Here is a 23,749-nt window from a genome sequence, read left to right as displayed (position 1 = left end):
ATTTCTCAATTGCTTTCGATACTATCTCTTTGAAAACATTCCACAACTTTTCTACACTTACTTGATCAGATCAGAAGGAGTGAAGACTGTCTCTTAAAAAGGCGTTAAGAGCATTTTTATCAGCTTTTTTAAATAGATATAATTTGTGTTTATTTATAATGGTTGTAGGTGTTACGGTATTCAGCCTAGTAGCAACTGCCTTGTCATAGCTAATCCCTATATTAGTCACAATACTCACTATTTGTCCAGGATAATTTGTTGCTAAAAGGTCATGTATGCTTTCACAACCATTTATGTTTAAATTGGGCTCATGAACTAATTGTTCAAAATAATTTTCTGAGAAAGCATTCAGTACAATTTAGGATGACGTTTTATGCCTGCTGCCAGCATTAAATATATAATTTTTCCACATATCGAGGGTAGACTGAAGTCACCACAGACTATAATTTTATAAACTTCTTTGAAATGAGACTCAAGTTTTCTTTGAATTGTTCAGCAACTATATCTTCTGAGTCGGGGGGGGGGGGGGGGGGGGTGGTCGGTAAAATGATCCAATTAATAATCTTGTCCGATTGTCTGGTATAACCTCTATCGATACTATTTCACACGAACTATCTACTTCAATTTCGCTACAAGGCAACCTACTTCTGACAGCAATAAATACTCCACCACCACCTGTATTTAATCTATCCTTTCTGAACACTGTTGGACTGTTTGAAAAATTTCAGCTGAACTTATTTCCGGCTTTAGCCAGCTCTCTGTACCTACAACTATTTGAGCTACAGTGCTTTCTATTAGGGCAATCGTTTCTACAACTACCTTACTGTGTTTTACCTGCCCACTTTTAGACGGGCGTCTCTTCTGTGGTTCCCTGAGACCCTCTAACCTAAAAAACCGCCCAGTCCCTTCCACACAGCCCCTGCTACCCGTACAGCCACCTGCTGTGTGTAGTGGACTCCTGACCTATTAAGCGGAACCTGTAAACCCACAAACCGATGGGGCAAGTCAAGGAATCTGCAGCCTACATGGTCACAGAACCACTTGAGCCTCTGATTCAGTCCCTCCACTCGGCTCTGCACCAAAGGACCACAGTAGTTCTATCAATGATGCTGCAGATGATGAACCCCACCTTAATCTCGGAAGCAAGACTGGCAGTCTTCACCATTTCCACTAGCCGCCCGAAACCAGACAGAATCTGCTCCGATCCAAAGTAACACACGTCATTGGTAGTGACATGAGCCACCACCTGCAGTTGGCTGCACCCTGTACTCTTCATGGCATCCAGAAGCACCCTTTCCACATCCAGAATGACTCCCCCCGCAATGCACAAGGAGTGCACACTGGCTTCCTTCCCCTCCTTGGCAACCAGGTTCCTAAGGATTCCCATTACGTGCCCAACATTGGAGCTTCCAACTACCAGCAAACCCAGTCTCTGTGAATCCCAGACCTTGCGGGCCGCGAATCTTCCTCTGGAACAGGGTGGATGACTGCATCCGGCTCAGAGACATCGTCAGCCACAGGTAACGCCCGAAGCCTGTTTGTCAAACAAACCAGGGAGGCCCTTCGATCGGCACCTCGGAAAGTTTTTTGCTGCCTGCCAGACTTTGGAATGATCTCCCACTCGGCCACGGGTAAGGGGTCAACCTCAGTGCAGACAGTACCCGGGGCAGTCACAGCAGTGGACCGATCGGAGGACACATGAGACGTGCTCGACGTCCCTTGCATCCCTGAGTTCAATCCCCCACAGTGACGTCCCTTGGCAGCAGCCTCAAGCACACAAGCATAGGCCTATGTTTGTCCGAGATGACATATGGATGAGTATGTGTCTTTTCATCCATGACCTTCATTGATGGCAAAACCACGTCACAGATAAAAGAATCAAATTAATGGTACTTAAGGTTCCTGGGCTATAACAGATGTTGTTTAAATATACTAGTTAAATCATTTAAAATGTTAATTTAGTCTACAAACAACTTTTATTTTAGGCTGCTAAGCATTGGTTGGGACTCCTCCTAGTGAGCAGAGACAACAGACAACACCAAGCTCTCTCTCTCTCTCTCTCTCTCTCTCTCTCTCTTTCTCTTTCTCCCTTCCCCCTCCCCCCCCCCCCTCCCACCTCACAAAAAACACACACACAAACACACTTCGATCCAGTAATCTGGTCTACAATTATCTTCAGTAAATGATACTCAACGGTAGCTGTAGCACCACAAGTGGATCCATGACAGTGCTCACTTTCTCACTGAAGAGATTTCCAAACACTGATGACTGGCACTCCAATAAGTGTGTGTTTTTTGAGCTGACACAAATTAATTGATTTAATTGCATAAGTCAGTTGTTCTTTTACCTCCTCTAAGCGAACACAACCCTACCCCTACCCCTATTGCTATTTTCCAACCCTGAAATGAAAGTATTAAGGTACACAAGGTGCTTGACTGTACGACACATCTGAACGCCACAGTGAAAAGAAACAGCATACGTCTTACTAAATACTGGCAAATTCCAGTAAGAATCATCACTGAAATAACAAGAGGTCATGGCACATTATAGAGACAGTTGCCTTCAAATCCAGTACTTAAGCGTAGTAAATAATATAAAATTAAATTAAAGTTGTTGTAATATAATTACAACTAGATTGCTAGGGTTATCAGCAGTTGGACACATAACAACAGTCAACATGACGTGTGTCAATCTGCACCTACATGCACCAGTCACAACTAATCCAGTGAAGCTCAGCCTTTGAGCGAAAAGCTATACGTCAGGGAAAAGAGTCCCATATTATTGCAGTTTTTAACAATTACCTGGACAAGAAATTACAGCAGGTTTCTTTGATAAAACTATTGGAGAGTTATCCAGAACTATGATCAGAACTGTCATCAAAATTCTAGTGTGATTTTGTATTTTTCTTAGTGAAAATAGGACCCTCGTTATTGCAACTATCTCATAAACTATTACCTACACAAAAAAAAATCATTAAGGTTTTCTGTAGAACTCTCGGGGACCTATCGAGAATTGTGATCACAATTTTATTTTCGCAAATTGGCAAATAATTTTTTTACAACATTAAAATTTTCGAATTACTAGTATTTTCTTCATGAAATTCTGCAGAATTATTCAGATATAGTACAGCAAACTACAGCATGTCTACCAAGAACTCTGAAAAAAAATTGGGTACCAACTTCACATGACTGCTTCAGAATGCATGTAGAACACTTAGCATTGACTTTGATGTCAGTTTACATATGGTGACATTACTTAGCTACTAGACTGGCAGCTTCAGTGGGTCAGTGCAGCACTTATCTAGGTGATACCCATTATTAGGGTACACAATGGCTGGAGCATGGTGTGTACGACAGAGACAGAAGGCACACTCGTACCACTGCAAAGTATTCTCCAAAAGTATTCTCCATCTGTTTCTGTGCAGAATGCAATATAGAGCCGCCGCCTTCAGTGGACACCACTACACTTGGGTGACATCCAATGCCTAGTCCATGTCTGAAGTCATTTAGCTGTCCTGACTGACCCACTCTGCAGTTCTGTTTCTCTACTGACAACATAATACCCCCTCTACTGACAAAACAATACTCCCCAAAACATTTTATAATGGTAGGTCCACCTCTTGTCACATCGAGAGGTCAATTCTACATTACACAGAGGTGTCTGATAAGATAGTGTAATATCATTTAGGGTGCATTGTGTTTGGCATAGGCACACAGGCAGTGAAGCTGCATTACACAGTGTTCACAAGTACTGGTAAAATGTAAAATGAGAATAGTGTTTTATTTTTCGTAGGTGTTAAAAGAACAAGGACCGAAGATGATATAAACTGGGGTGGAGTGTAAGGTATAATGGCCATGATGTATAAGAGAGCAAGGAGAAAAGCTTCTGGTCTTGCACAGAGCTGGTGTAGATACAAGTGAAATTTTACTTTTATAATTTTGGTAGATACTACACAATAACTTCAGTCAACTGCCAGCTTGGTCTAACCAACATTTTTCTTTGTATGGGCTTTTAAACTACCGGTAAATTGTTTATTTTTTCTTTTTCTTTTGATTATGGTTTTAGGGCACAAAACTACTATGGTCATAAGTGCCCATTCCATGGCTTAGTGAAGGGTAAAAACTGGAATTTAAATCAGCAGCAATGGGAGCTAAACTCAAGGAGGAGGAAACTAAAAACAGAAGGAAATCTTAGAAAGTTGCTATTGAGGGGGGATTGTTTTACCTGAAAAGAGCTTCAAATTACCAATGTCATCCCACTAATACTGATAAACACAAGGACGTGATCAGCTGAGCCCATGTCATCTGCTATAAGGCAAGGTATATCAGGCAACAGTTGTAAACGGGTGTGTAGTGGATTAAAATAGGGGCACTGAAGTAAAAGGTGTCTCACCATTCATGATTGAGAACAGTGGGGACGATGCAGGGGAAGATTGCCACTTAAAAGATGTCGATGGCTAAAAGAGGTTTTATGTCCCATAATTTATTATCATGAAGTGCAGACCAATGTTTATGTCATAAAAGAGCAACACAATGACATAAAATGTTCTGTAGATCAGCAAAGGCAACCATGTGAACAGCGGGCCGAGGAAGGGAGGCTGCAGCATTTGCCGCTATATCGGCTGCGTTGTTTCCGCGGGTACCAACATGCTCTGGGTTCCAGAGGAATGCCACAGAGATGCCCCCCCCAAGTGTAGCATGTGGAGGCAGACTCAGTTGTGGTAGAACTAACAAAAAAAATCACCCTGTTGGCCTTTTCTGTGATCTTGATAAGGCCTCTAATAGTGTAGGTCACAAAATTGTACTAAGGAAACTAAAATCATATGGTGTTTAATACATTGCCTGTGCATAGATTGAATCACAATTAACAATGGAAAACAGAGTCACATTAGTAATTTATACAAAAGGAATAATACTAAACTCAGAGTGGAGAAACATATGGTGGCCCACAAGATTTGGTGCTTGTTATGCTTCTGCTCTTGGCCTACATAAATGACTTACCTAGGACAATGGGCTACTCTTCAAAAGATGTGATGGAACTTGTATACTAGCAACGAGACACAACACTTTCATATCAGGGTAAGTAAAGGGAACACAGGAACAGGTTTACATATGGTTCACAGCAATTAGTTTTAACCTCCAGTCTTAGTAAGACTCCTCATTCCATGCTTTCATAATATTCTACTATAGTGGAACAAGGATAAAAAGTTTTTATTCTTTCACATCTCGCAGAAGCCCTTTGGGGACATGCCAGTTCATATTCTTCATAATAGCATAATGTCAGTTCGCTAGTTGCATTTGTGAAACACTTTCCAATGACAATCAGCATGACATTTTGTGGTTTCATTATTAGAAGGTGAATTTGATCTTCATTTTTGTCTTCCAGCTACATATTTAACGTACCTCCACAACATCACGTAACCAGTGTTAATCACTGTACCTTCTGAATACTACCGTTTTAAGTATGTCGAAACCTAGGTCAATGGGTTTTCAATAAACCTTGTACTATTGCAATTAATTTGGCTGTTTTTCCCCATTTTCCTCACGAAGAGTACATTACAGTTCTGGTCAAAATTTTAAACTAAATTTTCAGTATGTTTCCCAGCTTTCTTTGCAACATTACTTGCACTCTGCAAATGTCTTTGCATATTTTATGAAGTGGGTGTCATTCATAGAGAAAAAAATTAATTCATTGTGTTTGTACCTTTTCTCTCTAGAATTCGCTTTTCATCCCTGCAACGCACTCAACTCAAGGCAGTGAATATCATCAAAAAGAACTTGTTACAATATATTTTTTATACTTACAGCTGTTACTTTGACACAAAAAACATACCTTTTTGGATTTGTATACAAATTTAGTTAGTGAGACATCACCATGTATGTAAAGGTGGGTGATGAAATGTGGTTTTTGCCGATGAGTATATGTGACATAATGTTGCCCATTTACATGAACCTAAAAAAAAAAAAAAATTGATGGAAATCAATGTCAGCCCTTGCACACATTAATGATTAAAAACATCCTGTTCTCTATTAAACTATGCTAGGTTTATAGATTTCATTCATCTAATTAATAGTTTTATATACTGCAAAATTCGAATAAAAACTATTTAGCAAGGCTCGTTATTTCTTATAATAGTTTGTTAATTGTGCCTACCTTGTACTCATCTTCACAACAAATTATTGTAATGGTAAATTCTGCTCCTTGTCTAAAGGGATTTGCTCCTTCTCTTTCCTCTTCTCCCCATGAACCAGCCAAGTATGAATTTCTCACAACTACATCTGGTGAGAAACGAGGATTGAAATGGAATGCAATGTCCTTGGCCTCTAGATCTGCTTTGTGACGCACAGCTAATGACAAATACTGCAAATTAACAGCAAACCTGTGGAATAAAATATATTCATAGGTTTTTATAAAAAAGAATCAGTTGGAAACAAACATAGGGGTTTTCAATTTTAGGTCTCAGGGAGTAACTCCAAGGGACAAGCAAATTTCAAGAATGTATCTGAAACTGTAAAAGAGGCTGGGGTAGAGCAGGTTTACATCCAGAAACGTGGACTTTCAGTGTTAGGGCCTTTGGGAGTAGCTCTGAGGGGCAAGCAGGTTTCCAGAATTTATCTTATGTCAATATCCTATCATCAAACATCCAACCACCAATTATCTTCATCCTGGCTTTGTTATTTCATTTACATCGAAAGGATTGGCATATTATGCCTTACGCACATACCCCCAACCTGCTAAAAAGAAATCCCCTTGCACTGATATTTTTGTTATTACATGAAATTAAAACAAATAGTTCATTAAGTATCTTATTATAAAATCTAACCTTGATATTTGAAAAATCCTCATCTATAATCAAGACACGAGATTTTAGTAAGTAGCAGTAGCCCCTCCCCCTCCCCACTCTGATCTCCTTTAAAGACTGCTCAGCATCCTGATGCTAAAAATAGCTCCAAATTAATAAAATAATAGAAAATCCACATTGTAAACAAAAAAATTAAGAGATGAATACATGTATATCCTGCTTCTACAGTTCAGCTTTACTGAAGGAGAAAAATAGTTTAGGGTTTTATTTAGCACTTAGATAAACAAAGCACAAAAGACAAAGTAAATAGGCACTATATGCTGTCTTTTAAATATTGTTAGGTGTGTATGCCTGTACTTCATCAAGTGAGTAAGTGTTGATGTTTCAAATGACACTTTTCCTAATTTTTAGTTCTCACCTGTGTGGAGAATTTACTGTAAAACTTTTGTCAAGAACATCCACAATGAATTTTGCTTGGTCATGAATGAACTCTATTACAATTGCCAGTTCCTGAAGATGTTAACTTACTATGACTTTTTGTTGAAAAGGACTGTCCTCCATAAGTACACTTTCACAATACTATACGGTCATACAACACATAATCATGATGCCGACATGTAAACATAAGCCACAACTCGTGACAGTGAGTCACAGTGCAGGAATAATATGCCTTGGATGCTGCTGTAGAGCATACTTGCCACAAATGGTCAGTTGAAACAAATTACGAAAATCATGTAAAAGGAGCTTAACAGATTGTGAAAGTGCAGCCAACTTTGACCCTTTTTCTAGTATAAGTTCACTATACCCTACACAGACTTACACACTTATATTTTCCTGACACTAAAATTATTTATGACTGATTGCTCTGGTAGACAGATGAATGCCAACTGGAACATAACAATACTTGCTCAATTAAACAAATATTTTGAGACTTTACTCCTATTTCAACAAAACCAGTACTAATGGGTTGCAAGAAACAAGGCATTGGTTCAGTCTATCTTAATGAAATGAAAAATGTACACATCAATGCTACAGCTCCCAACATCTTACCTCAACTATCCACAGCAGCTCTATAGAAAGCTTTCAGACCCACAAACCAGGAAGCAAAATAGGAACATGTGTCCATGGAACATTCTGAACCACCTTTTGCTTTCCTGGCTATGTATTGTTTGCCTCTAGTAACACAATAAACGGATGAATTTAATACAGTTAAGTTTGAAGGAAGCCCTAAAAATCAACTGTAATAAGATTAAAATAATGTAAATGAACATAATGAAAAAGAAATAATACAAATTAACAAGTAAATCATAAAACCAGGTAACAAACTTATGTATTTGGGTCAAGAACCTAAAATGAAAGTTTGCAGTTAATATATTAACAGTTTTGACTTATGGCAGTGAGACATGGACTTTTAACGTGAAAACCACTTAAAAACTGTTGTTGCTCATTACAAAATGGAGAGATATAAGTCAAGAATTACGAGGAAAGACAGAAACAAACAAATGGATGGGGGGAAGAGACTGAAGTGGAAGGCGTAATTATGGTTTGGTTTAGTTTGGTTGTTGGTTGACTGGGGCAAGGGGACCAAACAGTAAGGTCATTGGTCCCATAGGATTATGGAAGGAAACGGAAGGAAGTCGGCCATGCCCTTTCAAAGGAACCATCCCAGCATCTGCCCAAAGCGATTTAGGGAAATCATGGAAAACCTAAATCAGGATGGCTGGCACAATTATGACTGTAATGAAAATGAAAAGGAGGTGGACAAAATGTATAGCCCAGCAAGTCAATGGTAGAGGGTCCAAGAAAGTTTTCCACTAGATTCAAGATATAGAAATAAGACTGAGATGACTATCTGATACACACATGAGAAATGAGGATGTATTTAGCTGAAGATGATAATTCAAGTACAAATCTGTAGGAGGTCTTTACTGAGCAGTGGAAATAAATGGATGATAGTGGAGATGATGATGACAGAAGTATTTAAAAATGGAAATGCATGCTTATTATTTCCTACTACCTATCTCCTCAGCATCCGCTGTAACTGACATGCAGTTACTGGGAGGCCACAAAATGAGGACAAAATCCAAAAACTGTTCATGGGGATCTTTTCTGTCAATGACGTTCTTGTTGAAAACTGTGGTAAAAACAGTAAAACCTGAAACATTTGCTTGAGGGGCAAAACTCTCATGATAACACCAGTCTCAGAAAATGCCAGAAATACAAAATATGAAAATCATATTAAAAACAAAGATTCCAAGACTTACCAAGCGGGAAAGCACCGGCAGACAGGCACAATGAACAAAACACACAAACACACACACAGAATTACTAGCTTTCGCAACCGATGGTTGCTTCTTCAGGAAGGAGAGGGAAAGACGAAAGGATGTCGGTTTTAAGGGAGAGGGTAAGGAGTCATTCCAATCCCGGGAGCGGAAAGGACAGGTGTACACTCGCGCCCACACACACACACACACACACACACACACACACACACACACACACACACATCCATCCGCACATACACAGACACAGTAGATTTAAATATGAAAATCATGCAGATAAGAAGGGAGTAGCCAAGGAAGTGCCATCAAAATAGCTGCCTGATGATGATTTATTACTAGATAATCCACATATAATTTAAGTAAAAAGTTTAAGAATGGACTCCTTGCCCATATACATCATGAGGGCTACACTGAAATAAGAACATGGCTTGACCCAAACTCCAGCATGAGGATAATTACTACCTTTCCAAACTAAAATTACAGCCAGAAGAAAGCATTTCTTAGGTGCTGCAAAATGTGAGAAGGCACTATCTTGGTACACAAAATGGGTCAGACATGCCAAATTTAAACAGGTGTAAAATCCCCAAGATTGGTGATCTTTTACAGAAGCTCGAAATTTAGCATGGACTTCAAAGCGAAATGCTTATAATAGTTCCCACAACGAAACTTTGTCTCCAAAGATGGCAAAAATCCCAAAGAGATTCTGGTCGTATGTGAAGCATGCAAGCGGCAAGAAACAATCTATGCCTTCTCTGTGGGATAGCAATGGAGATACTATTGAAGACTGTGCTGCCAAAGCAGAGTTACTAAAGACATCCTTTCGAGATGCCTTCACAGAAGAAGACGAAGTAAATATTCCAGAATTCCAATCGAGAACAGCTGCCAACATGAGCAACATAGAACTAAATATCCTCGGAGTAGTGAAGCAACGTAAATCACTTAATAAAAGCAAGTCTTCTGGTCCAGACTGTATACCAATTAGGTTTCTTTCAGAGTATACTGATGTAATAGCTCCATACTTAAAAAATCATAAGCAACTGTTTACTCATCAAAAGATCTGTACCCAAAGACTGCACAGGTCACACCAATATTCAAGAAAGGTAGTAGGAGTAATTCACTAAATTACAGGCCCATATCATTAATGTCGATATGCAGCAGGATTTTGGAACATATATAGTGTTCAAACATTATGAATTACCTCGAAGAACACAGTCTATCGACACATAGTCAACATGGGTTTAGAAAACATCGTTCCTGTGACACACATCTCGCTCTTTATTCACATGAAATGTTGAGTGCTATTGACAAGGGATTTCAAATTGATTCCGAACTTCTGGATTTCTGGAAGGCTTTCGACACTGTAACAGACAAGTGGCTTGCAGTGAAATTGTGTGGTTGAGGAATAACATCTCAGTTACGTGACTGGATGTGTGATTTCCTGTCAGAGAGGTCACAGTTCGTATTACTTGAAGGAAAGACATCGAATAAAACAGAAGTGATTTCTGGCATTCTCCAAGGTAGTGTTATAGGCCCTTTGCTGTTCTTTATCTACATAAATGATTTGGGAGGCAATCTGAGAAGCCGTATTAGGTTGTTTACAGATGACGCTGTCATTTATCGACTAATAAAGTCATCAGTAGATCAAGACAAACTGCAAAATGATTTAGAAAGATATCTGTATGGTACAAAAATTTTCAATTGACCCAAAATAACGAAAAATGTGAGGTCATCCACATGAGTTCCAAAAGGAATCCATTGAACTTTGGTTACATGATAAATGAATCATATCTAAAGGCTGTAAATTCAACTAAATACCTAGGAATTACAATTATGAACAACTTAAATTGGAAGGAACATACAGAAAATGTTGTGGGGAAGGCCAACCAAAAACAGCATTTTATTGGTACGACACTTAAAAAGTGTAACAGATCTACTAAGGAGACTGCCTACACTACAATTGTCCATCCTCTTTTAGAATACTGCTACACCGTGTGAGATCCTTACCAGATACCCTTATTTTCAATATCTGCAAGTTTCAGAGCACTACATGTACAAGACATTATCTCTGAAGTACTGGCAAATTTTATTACAAATGGCTCTGCTACATTCCCTTGTTTTTTACTAAGTGAAGTGCTTGAGCTGGCAGAATATGAGAATTGGAATCTTTCTTGGTCTCAGCATACAGATCTTTTTGGCCATTTATTTATTAAACTTTTTGTTCTCTGGTGATACATGACAATTCCTGATCCATGATGCAAGGTTACCAAAGTAATTTATACAAAATTCTCTGTGAGAAGACTGAATCTCTTTACATGAACTACTCCTCCGCATTACAACAGGTAAGTTTAGCTACGTATACTACAGTTGTATGGCAGTACAGACAGCACTGAAAATGAAATGGTGTATGGCAAATTCGTTCAAACCCACAGGAAATGAATTGCACTTTTATAACTTTCTAACTTGATATTAAACCTAAGCTTTTTCTTGCTCAACACTTACAAATTTTTTACCTCCCTCAACCTGTCATTCCTCTGTTTCTCAATTCTGCTAACAATTCTTAACATTTTACACAGTTAACTCTTTGAAGATCACAACATACTTACTCAACTTTAGCGTTTTGTGTACTTCAACTTTAAATAAAATACATGCTTAGTTCTTTTGACTTCATCAGACTATACTTGATACAATGAATTTGTCTAAGTCAGGAAAATACCATTCCACAACTCCTTAAATGATTTTTAAGTGCTTTTCAATCCTTGAAGGCATAACTTCTTCCATTTTTTTCCTGCAGAAACATATTCTATTTTACAGAGCCATTATTTACTCTCAATTGATAGTACTGCTCAAGATGCATAAAAACTATGCCTCTTTCAGCTGAAGGCATATTGTAATGTCTGATCAGTCTCTCAAGCTGAAAAGACTGGAAGTTTTCAAATTTGAAAGTCTGAATTTCACTGTCATCTGATGAGACACTAGGGAACTATGCAGTCCACATAGCTGGAGACCCACACACCTAGGAAAATCCAAGTAACTGGGCTATTCACTAACAACTGTTTTATGTCAACACGTGTCTCACAATGAGGCTGATATTTTCTAAAACAGAGGTTTCTACCATTCTCATGATTCATGCAACTGAACCAATTCCTTGTTCTCTAAAATACACAATATTCCACAATCATACCCAGCAGCAGTCACTGAAACTTCATTAGAGTTTACAAGGACAGAGGAATGGAAGTGTTGATCTGCATTGTGAATGCTGAATGTCTTATACATCTTATACGTGTGAATAATGAAGGAGATAACTACTCACAGTGAATTCCAATATTATTTCTGTGAACATAGTACACATTGGTTCAAATGCACTAACCTGTCTGCTTTGTCATGCACACATCCTGTCACAATGAGTTCTGAACCTGGGCAAAAACCATTGTGTAGCTGTGCTTCATACGGCAAACCTCGTCCAGTAATATCGATTTCTTGCACATAGAAATCATCCTTTTGCTGGGCTGCCTAAAATTATACAATATAAAATTACTTTCCAAACATAAGCATGGTATTTTTACTTTATAAATCAAATTCTGTGTTTAGGTAAGAGGTGAAATTTATATTTCTAACCTCTGTATGTGATTGTTAAATAGTATCGTGCTATCAAGCAATAATAGATCCATGGAATGTGTATCACAATAAAAAATAAATAAATACAGGGTGATTATAATTAAAGTTTAACTTTCAAAACACTGTAGAAATAATGCCACTGGTCAGAATGATGTCAAATTGCAACAGAATATTATCGGAGAATGGGGAAAACGTATGGCAGAAGGAAAAATATAGTGTGAAAATTGATCAATAGATGGTGTTGTATTGTGTCAGAATACATAAATGAAAACACCTGTCATGCACACAACCAACTGAAGTTGATATAAACACGCCGGGTACATGGCAGCTTCTCCTCCTTTCGTGTCTGCGACGTCAGCGCGACTGTCTCAATACAGGGTCGCGCTCTTCTTGTAAAGCTGTGTTACAAGAATGATGACTGTGCACACGTCATTCTGCAGAAGTTCCAGACACTGAAGGGTTTGAAAAAAGGCTTTGGTCCGATGACTGCCTTGGGTCTGTAGAAAATGATCTGGAAATTCAAAAAGACAGGTTCTTTTGGTGTGCAACCTGGCAGAAGGAGAAAACTAATTGATTCAATGTCAGTGGAAGCAGTGAGCACAGCAATGCAGGAGGAGACAAGTGGTGGCGTGCAAACGTGTAGTGCATGGAGAATTGCCCATGCACTGGACATACCCGTGAGCACAGTGCATACAATGCTACAAAACATCCTTCTTTGCTATCCATTCAAAATTACACATATGCATGAGTTGCTTCCTGTTGACATGCCAGCAAGACAGACCTTTGCTTTAGAACTTCTTGCTCACATTGATGTGCACAATGATTGGTCGTGGGAGATTTTGTGGACAGACAAAGCCCACTACCATCCGACAGGATATGTCAATACACAGAATTGCCGAATATGGGCAACAGAAAATCCACACTAAAATCAAGCAGTAACACTTCATCCTGAAAAGGTCACTGTGTGGTGGAGGTTTATGGTATCATATATCAGCGGGCCATATTCTTTTGAAGAGACAGGGGCTTCCAGTCCTGTTACCTGTACCATCACTGGTAAGCGCTATCAGTGTATTTTGCGCAATCACATCATTCCAGTTCTTCAACAGTGTGGATGTAGGGATGGGATCATTTTTATGCAAGATGACACACCTCCGCACATTGCAAATCCAGTTAAGCTGCTGCTGAAGCAGAATTTTGGAAATGCTAGAATTATCAGCCGCCATTTCCCTACAGCCCGGCTGTACCGATCACCTGATCTTAGTCCATGTGACTTCTGGCTGTAGGACTATCTCAAAGATATTGTGTTCAGTGTCTCCATTGCAAACTTAGCTGCATTGAAGGCATGCATTGCGCATCACATTCTGAACATGAATCTGGAAACACTTCAACCCTTTGTGGAACATGGTGTTTCTCAATTTCAACTTGAAAACGGTGGACAGTGTATTGAACCTGTTTTGCAGCAGTCACACTGAAATTAATAATCCGATTTGAATTTGATTGACGCTTTTTATGCAGTTTGTGGCCTCAGGACAATTAGAAACCGATTTTTCCCATCCGGTGTTATACGACCTTGCAGTGGTGGATGGGCTTATGTAACTAACAGTATCACACCTGTAGACCCATTCACACACTGAGTAGTACAGTTTGTTTAGTGTCAAACATACACCTTAGGCATTGTTGTACAATTCATTTGTCATTTGTAGTTGACCACTATTAAAATATGATGCATACAGTGTAATCTATTGCTACATTTTGTAACTATTTATTTTTCTTCTGCCATATGTTTTCTCCCTTCTCTGATAATATTCCGTTGAAATTTGACATCATTCTGACTAGTGGTGTTATTTCTACAGCAGTTTGAAAGTTTAACTTCAGTTATAATCATCCTGTATATTGATGTTAAAAATAAACTTCAGTGTAATCTCCACTTCCCAGACAAGAGTAAGGGAAAAATGAACTGAAAAAAAGACAAATGCTTAGAGAAGTGAATATTTCATTTGTATAAATCTATGGTCTTCTGCAGCTACAAAGTGTATGAAACACATTGAAATGGTAGTCCACCAGAGCTGTTTTCATACTTATTTTTTATTTATTGCCTCTGGTTTTAGGCAACGCTACATTCAAGTGGTATGCTATAAGAACATAAATGTATTTTATACTCAGATATATGGCACTAGGCAGTAGTCAAGGAATGTGTATATGGTTATAAGGGATCTAGGAGGAAGAAACTACAACAAGATGTGACAAAATCAAACAATGTAAAATCCATGTTTGAATATCAACAATATAAGGAAATGGATAGGTTGCTACTCACCACAAAGATGACACATTAAGTGGCAGACAGTCACAACAAAAAGACCACTAAACACTTAGCCTTAAAAAAAAACCACCACACATATTCATCTACACAAGCAAGCACACCTCATGCACACGACTGCCATCTCAAACTGGAATCCAACTGTCACATGGAATGAAAGCAGCAATCTGGAGGGGGTGGGGCAGGGGATGAGATAGCAGGTTATGGATAGAGGGAGAGAAGAATACTGTCTGATAGGAGTCTGTAGTGACTAGAGGGAGGCATGACAAATTGCCCCGCCAGGTACAGCTGTGGGAGGTTGTGGGACAGGGAGTCAGGAGGGGGAGAGGGCTTCTCTCCACCTACCCATACCCTGGTATCCCTTCCCCTTCCCTGCCCGCCTCCAGATTGCTGCTTTTTCACAAGACAGTTTTATTCTGGTGGTCCAAGCTGCTGGAGGTGGCAGTCATGTGTGCTTGCAAGTGTTGGGAATAAATGGTCATCCTTAGAGTGAGTGGCAATCTATACTTTTCCTAATATTCTTTCTTATCAAATGTGTTTATTTTTGCCTTTTTCCCTTGTATTTGTGCACTAGCTAAGGATCAGTGACTAGATGGAGGCATGACAAATTGCCTCACCAGCTACAGCTGCGGGATGTTGTGGGATAGGGAGTCAGAGAGGGGGCGGGGAGCTTCTCTCCAGCTACCCATACCCTGCTTTATGGCTTCTGATTATGCAACTTCCATTTTTTTTTAAATTTCCTAAACATTAACTTTGTTTTACTTATACACAGCACTAATTAAACACTACTGAAGACTCCTGCACAAGACGCGATTCAGCATCACATATGTGGCTGTTGTAATCAGGGAGATCAGCTTACATTAGATAAGCTTTGCACAACAGTGCGTGAAACCGAGTGTTTGAAGACTGCAATTCATCACTGCGACTGGGTGATCGCAGTCAATAATAGAACAACATGACTAAGTGTTATATGTCAGTGCAATGATTAGCATGTTAACTTGTCACAGGTTCAAATCTCATCAGATTTTATGAAATAATTTTATTTCTAAATCTAATCAAAAGAGTCTGATTATCATTTTTATTCAGTTAACTGGTCTAAACGTATTTTTTTATTTCTAATTCTTTGCCACATCATTTTTTTCATCACATTGACTTTAATTTGCTTTTATTTTTCTACCATCTGGAATCTTCCTGTGTCATCTATACCTGCAAACGAGTATCAACAAGGACTGCTTCATCAGTTGGTAACATGGCAGCTCATGTAGCCAGTGAGAGGACAGTTTCAGGTAATCAGTGATATCAAGAAATTACAGCCTGCTTTTAGCACTGAAACTGAACTTTTTTCTGTCTTGAGTTTGCCATTAGAGACTAACTGTAATAGCTGTGAACTAAGCAATCATGAGTTTAGTTGTGCCTCAGTTTGTTAACCACCACTTTCTTGAATACATTTCACATCACAGGGTTGTGGTTGGTTTTGGATACAAGTTTAAATTCAGGGCTTGGTCATTTAAAATCAGCTGCTGACATAACACCTCACATTTTCAACAAACCTTGCAGCAACAACCTCCAACATTACTAAGCGTTACTTATTAACAGCATCTGTAAAGTGACTTCTTGTGTTGGTGTGTTACCTGTAACCAATAGGTGGCCAGTGGCTAATGTGGCAACACCATAGTGGCAAGTGACAGACGTCAGCTACCAAGTAATTTTAAGTGGACTATGCCGTTTCTAAAAATTAAATTCTCTCATTACAGACAACGAGAAATTTATTAGTAACTGCAAGGAAAATTATGTAATGATAATAAAGAATATAATGAAATGACTTACACTTAAGAGTGTATTACAAACCTCTAAATTAATTGGATCAAAAACAAATATATCACCAAGCCCTGTTATTGCCCATATTGACCCTGGACTTGGTGCACCATGGACTCCATTTGCTTGACAGCACACTGAAACAGACACAACAAAACATACAAAAATTTTGCATTTTTTCCCTTCAAAACGCATTCAGAATGAATACTATAAGGGGCAAAAGACGTAAGAACTCCAAATATAAAATCTCTGTCATGATGCTTTACTTAAACTACTTTCTTTTAGATAGTTAAATAAATTATTACAGTTTCCCAGTTTTAGTCTACAGTTCACAACCAATAAATTGTGGTCTGAGTACACATCTTGGTCTGCACCTTCCCATGATGTAACTTAAAATTTAAAATCTGGTAAGACAGAGATTCTGGAAACAGATTTTAGATTATAAGACATTTCCAGGGACAAATGTGGTCTCTGACCACAATTTATTGGCCAGGAACTGGCAATTTAAACTAAAGAAGTTGCAAAAAGGTAGGAAATTAAGGATATGGAACCTAGATAAGTTGAAAGAGCGAAAGGTGTTGAGAGTTTCAGAGAGAGCATTAGGCTAAGATTAACCAGAACAGGGGAAAGAAATACAGTAGAAGACAAATGGTTAGCTTTGAGAGACAAGATAGTGAAGGCAGTGGAGTATCAAATACGTGAAAAGAAAAGGCCTTGTAGAAATCCTTCGATATCACAGGGCATAATGAATTTAATTAATGAATGGAAAAACATGTAAAAATGCAACAAATGAAGCAGGCAGATGGGAATACAAACATCTGAAAAATGAGACTGACAGGGACTGCAAAATGACCAAGCAGGAATGGCTAGAGGACAAATACAAGGATTTAGAAGCATATGTCACTATAGGAATAATAGATACCACCTAGAGGAAAATTAAAGAGGCCTTTCGAGAAAAAAGAAGCAGCTAAATGAATATCAAGAGCTCAGATAGAAAATCAGTACCAAGCAAAGAAAGGAAAGCTGAGAGTTCGAAAGAGTATGTACATGTTCTACACAAGGGAGATGATGGCAGTATTACAAAAAGGAAAGAGGACAGAGATGAAAATGAGGTGGGACATAATGCAAGAAGAATCTGACAGAGCACTGATGTTGAAACAAGGCCACTGGAGTAGACTACACTATGTCAGATCTACTGATGGCCAGCCATGACAAAAATACTCTATTTGGTGTGCAAGATATATGAGACAGGCGAAATACTCTAGGGCCTGGAGAATAATGTAATAATTCCAATTACAAAGAAAGCAGGTGCTGACAAGTGTGAACGTTTCCGAATTCTGAAACACATGAGGCAGCACTAACCCTACAACATATCTTAGAAGATAGTTTACTGAAGGGCAAACCTACATGTGCAGCATCTTTAGACTTAAAGAAGTTTTGATAATGTTGACTGGAATACAATTTTTGAAGTTCTGAAGGTAACAGGGGTAAAATAAAGGGAGTGAAAGGCTATTTACAACTTTGCACATAATTCGATGTGCATGAATGGGAAGCAGTGGTTAAGGTGGCAATAAGACAGGATTGTAACAGATCCCTGATATCATTTAATCTGTACAGCAAAACTAAAGAAAAATTTGGAGTAGGAACTAATTTCAGGGATAGGAAATAAAAACGTTGAGGTTTGCTGATGACATTGTAATTCTGTCAGAGACGGCAAAGGACTTGGAAGAGCAGTTGAATAGAGTTAACAGTATCTTAAAAGTAGGATATAAGGTGATCATCATCAAAAGCAAAATGAGCATAATGGAATGTAGTCAAAGTAAAGCCGGTGGTGCTGAGGGAATTAGATTAGGGAATGAGACACTTAAAGTAGTAAATGAGTTTTGCTATTTGTCCAGAAAAATAACTGACAATGGGGGCAAAGTAGAGAGGGTACGAAATACTGATTGGTAATGACAAGAAAAGTATTTCTGAAGAAGAGAACTTTGTTAACATCGAATATAAATTTAAGCATCAGGGTGTCTTTTCCATAGTGTAACCATGTATGGAGGTGAAATATAAATGGTAAACAGTTTAGATAAGGATAGAATAGAGTCTTTTGAAAAGTAGTAGTACTGAAGAACACTGAAGATTAGATGGGCAGATTGCACAACTAATGAGGAGGTACTGAATATAATTGGTGAGACAAGAAATTTGTGGCACAACTTGACTAAAGGAAGGGATAGGTTGACAGGACACATTCCACGATGCCAAGGGATCACCAATTTAGTACTGGATGGAAGTGTGCGGGGTGACAAGAGTGGGTGAAGGGGGAGAATAGGGCAAGTTCTATAGAGTGAGACACAATAGGAATGTGATCCACCAAGTAGATGTAATATCCAAGTTTTGCAAAAGGAATAAAATTAAATTGTATCTGGAAAATTGATCAGAGTTCACACAAAAGCATATGGCAACCACAGACAGGTATTTTGCAGACCCTCTATTAGTGTACTTCTGGGATGCAATCTGTATGCTGTAAAAACAGTGGACAAAGAGCAATGAAATAAAGGCAGCTAAAGCAGTGTAGTTTTTACCTGCAGCACCACGAATGAGCTGAAAATGCTGCTGTAAGTATTAGCAGGATCCACAGAAAACTGCAGAGAAACAAGGGCACAACATATTGACTAACAGAAAACCATTTACCTGAATAAACCTGATGAAACAAGTGTTACACAGTGCGATGGGATAAAAGAAATGGTTCAGATCATTAAGGGGGGTAAAATTTATTTTTTATGTAGTACTGGAATTTAATAGTAGGAAAAGGAAGAGAAGATAATATAGTATGAGAACATGGATGGGGGAGAGGAGGGGGTGGGGACACAAAAAAGGGGAAAGCCACTGGCAGAATTCTGCATAGAGCACTGTCTAATCATTGCTAACATTTGGTTTAGGAACACTGAAAGAATTTTGTGTACCTAAAGAGATCTGGAGATACTGAAAGCTTTCAGAGAGATAATGGTAAGACAAAGATTTTGTTTGAAATCACAGTTTATGCTACAAGACATGCCCAGAGGTTGACGTCAACTCTGACCATAATTTATTGGTTAAGACCTGGAGTTTAAAACCAAATGAATGTAGAAAGGAAGGAAATTAAAGTGATGAGACGTTTATATAAATTGAAAGAATCAATAATTGTTGAGAGGGGTAGCATTAAGCAATGACTGACTGAAACAGGGAAAAGAAATACAATACAAACTGATTGGGTAGCTTTGAGAGATGGAATATGAAGGCACCAGAGGATCAAATGCTTAAAAGAACAGAACCAGTACAAATACTTGGATAATATATGAGATATTGAATTTAACTGTCAAAAGGAGAAAATTAAAAAAATGCAATAAATAAAGCAGGAAAAATGCAATACAAACAGTGGAAAGTCCAGGATGAAGTAACAGCAATATGGAAATGATAGATTGCTACACACCATGTAAAGGATATGCTGAGTCACCAGATAGCCACAATGAAAAAGACTGGTAAAACATTTAAGTTTTCAGACAAAGTCCTTCTTGTGAAGTATAAAACATGAACACAAATAAAACAATGGCAACTCCAGGTGGGAATATCAACAATGTAGGAAAAGACAATTTCTACTTACCGTAAGGAAGACATGTCACATTGATGACAGGCACAATTAAAAGACACTGACATAAAGCTTTTGGCCACAGCCTTCGTCAGTAAAAGAGAGACACACACAGCATTCACACACACAAGCAAGCACACCTCATGCACACACGGCTGCCAACTCAGCATCTCGAGCTGGACTGCAACCATAAGTGGGATGAAAACAGCAATCTGGAGGGGGTGGGGAAGGAGAAGGGATAATAGTATATGGGTGGGCAGAAGAACGAACACTGTCTTGCAGATAGTGCAGGGGTTAGACTGCCGACAGTCGCAGCATCAGGAGGTTGTGGGGCAGGGAGTTGGGGAGAAAAAGGAGCAAAAAAGGAGAACAGCATGGGAAGACGGGTGGCCGTATTCCCAGAGGGCTGCAAATAAGCAGGGTGAGAGATGAGAATGGGGAGGAGATGACAGGACAGAGAGGGTGGAAACTGTTGGGTGGAGGTTGTGGGGACAGTATGTTACCATAGGTTGAGGCCAGGATAATTACGGGAGAGGAGAATGTGTTGTGAGAATAACTCCCACCTCTGTAATTCACAAAAGCTAGTGGTGGAGAGAAGGATCCAAGTCTCCAGATGGCTCTGGTAGTGAACGAGCCATTGAAATCGAGTATGTTATGTTCAGCTACATGTTGTGCCATGGGGTGGTCTACTTTGCATCAGTCCACAGTTTAGATGACATGGCTGCTTTCACAGGTGACCATGTCACTGATGGGATAGGATAAGCTTGTGATGGACTGGAGTAGGAAGTGCTGGGTGGGTGGATTGGGCAGGTTTTGCTCCTGGGTCTTCCACAGGGATATGCTCCTTGTGACAAGGGGCTGGGATGGGGAGTGGCATAGGTATGGACTGGGATGTTGTGGAGGTTGAACAGGCGACAGATCAGCACTTCAGGAGGGGTGGGAAGTATTGCAGGTAGGATCTCACTCGTTTCAGGGCATGATGACACGTAATCAAAGCAATGGTGAAAGATGTGGTCCAATTCTTCCAGTCTGGGCTGGTCCTGGGTGATGGAGGAGACACTCATTTGTGGCTGGTTGTTGGGGGTGGTGAGAGGATTGGAGATGTGTAGAGAAATGGCATGGGGGATCTGTCTGCGGACTGTCTGGGGGATAGTTCCTGTCTGTGAGGGTCTTGGTGAGACTCTCAGCATACTCAGCAAGGGAGTCTTTGTCAGTGCAGATATGCTTCCCTGGGGTGCCAGGCTGTATGTGAGGGACTTTTTGGTGTGAAAGGGATGAAAGCTGTCAAAATGTAGGTACTGTTGGTTGTTGGTGCATTTAATGTGGACAGAGGTATTTCCTTATCCAACTCCCCTCATAACCTACACCTATTTCGTCCATTTCTACATCATTCATGTTTCATTTACATCATTCCTGCCACAGTTGACCCCAGGTCCATCTTTCTGCACAGTTCCAAAAACTATCCCTTCCCTGGCTGCCTAAACCATGGCATCCCCCCAAACGGCCTAACTAAAGATTTATTTCTCTGGATCCCAGCCCTCCTTTCACAGTGATTTACACCTTTTCAGATTCCCCAAATCCCTGGCCCTCACAAACCTGCTATTGAAAAAACACATCTCCATGGCACAGCATGGTAGAATCACCTCTGCTCCCTCCACAAGATACTACTACTGCTCTGCAATCCACACTCCATATATCACATACCTGAAATTGAATCACTTACCCTCCAGAACCTAGAGGAGCATCCCAGACACCACCTACATAAGTTATCCAATATGCTGACATCCTACCGTCACCTCAGAGCACCATTATCCAACCCCCACCGTACCAACTGTATTCAAAGTGTTCCTCCTCATTTACCCGTCACAACAGCTAAACCTTGCCTAGCTCACCTTTTCAACTTGCTACATCCCCCAAAACTCTCCACTAAATCCAGAGACAAAACATTCCTGCAACACTGTTGTTAACCTTTCCACCAAAACCTTCAGTCCTATCCAAAGGCATCACCTTTAGCCCTACACCCAGATTTAACCATGTTGGACTTGTCAACAACCTACTCTCCTTCTCCCAATCCCTGCAATGGAAGCACTTCTTTGCCACCAATCCCTCTAACCAAATCCACCCTAATTCCAATATTGAACAGCCTCTTCCAGTTCAAACCACCATCCAACTACAATCCCCCCTCTGACCTAACTATCTGCTAGTTACCTTCTAGGAATTCCTTACCTCCAACTTAGCTTCACCATCCTTCCCCAGTTTCCTCCCTCAGAACACCAACCTTTCAGTAGAAGAAATAACAGCCATACACAACCTCAAAACAAATCCTGACCTAATCATCCTACCTGCAGACAAAGGTTCTACCACTGTTGTTATGAATCACAGTGATTACCTGGCAGAAGGCATCTGCCAGTTATCTGACTGCTCCACCTACAAACTCTGCCAGAGTGATCCCACCCCACAATTCCAAAACAAGCTCCAATCCCTGCTTAAAGCCTTATATCTTTCCCAGGACATCTCCACCAAATCCATTTCACTCCTCACCCCTATGACACCCCACACACCCACCTTCTACACACTTCCCAAAATCCACAAACCCAACAATCCTGGACACCCAATTGTGGCTGGTTATTGTGCACCCACTAAAAGAATTTTGACCCTCATTAACCAACACCACCAATCAACTGCCCATAATCTTGCCTCCCACGTCAAAGACATCAACCACTTCCTTCACCGGCTCTCCACCATCCCTATACCTTTACCCCCTGGACCCTGTTCATCACTGCTGACGCCACTCCCTATACACCAACATCCCTCATGCCCATAGTTTTCTGCTTCATGTGGTCCTCTCAACCCAGTGTGCTACCTTTTAGACGCTGATCTCCTACTCTCTGATGGCTTCATCCACATCTCTGTCCACATTAAATGCACCAACCACCAGCATTGCCTACATTTTGATAGCTTTCATCCCTTTCAAAGCAAAAAATCCATCCCATACAGCCTGGCTACTTAGGGACTAGTCTACAAACAGATCTCCCATGCCATTTCCCCTCATACTCCCAATCCTCCCACCACACCCAAGAACCAGTCACAAAGGAGTGTTCCTTCATCACCCAGTACCAACCCGAACTGGAATAACTAAATCACATTCTTCACCAGGGCTTTGATTACCTCTCATCAAGCCTTGAAATGAGTGACATCCTACCCAAGATACTTCCCACCCCTCAAAGTGCTGTTCCATCACCCACCCAACCTGCACAACACCCTAGTACATCCATAAGCAACTCCCTGTGGGATGCCCAAGT

At 39.8% G+C, this 23,749-nt stretch overlaps 1 protein-coding gene across 2 annotated transcripts in view; it reads right to left on the bottom strand.

The window, feature by feature from the left end:
• Positions 1-23,749, bottom strand: part of LOC126280916 (tectonin beta-propeller repeat-containing protein) — a 213,531-nt gene that overhangs the window by 46,110 nt on the left and 143,672 nt on the right. For both annotated transcript variants that reach the window (XM_049979803.1, XM_049979804.1), the window contains exons 12-15: positions 16,865-16,968; positions 12,452-12,594; positions 6,154-6,379; positions 5,833-5,952 (exon numbers count right to left, since the gene is read on the bottom strand). In XM_049979803.1, the coding sequence (XP_049835760.1) occupies positions 5,833-5,952; positions 6,154-6,379; positions 12,452-12,594; positions 16,865-16,968 (593 nt within the window). The remainder of the gene's footprint in view (positions 1-5,832; positions 5,953-6,153; positions 6,380-12,451; positions 12,595-16,864; positions 16,969-23,749) is intronic.

The sequence above is a fragment of the Schistocerca gregaria genome, chromosome 1 (assembly GCF_023897955.1).
Source record: "Schistocerca gregaria isolate iqSchGreg1 chromosome 1, iqSchGreg1.2, whole genome shotgun sequence".
NCBI lineage: Eukaryota > Metazoa > Arthropoda > Insecta > Orthoptera > Acrididae > Schistocerca > Schistocerca gregaria.
The sequence above is the reverse complement of the archived record's forward strand: the minus strand, read 5'-3'. Positions and strand labels throughout refer to the sequence as shown.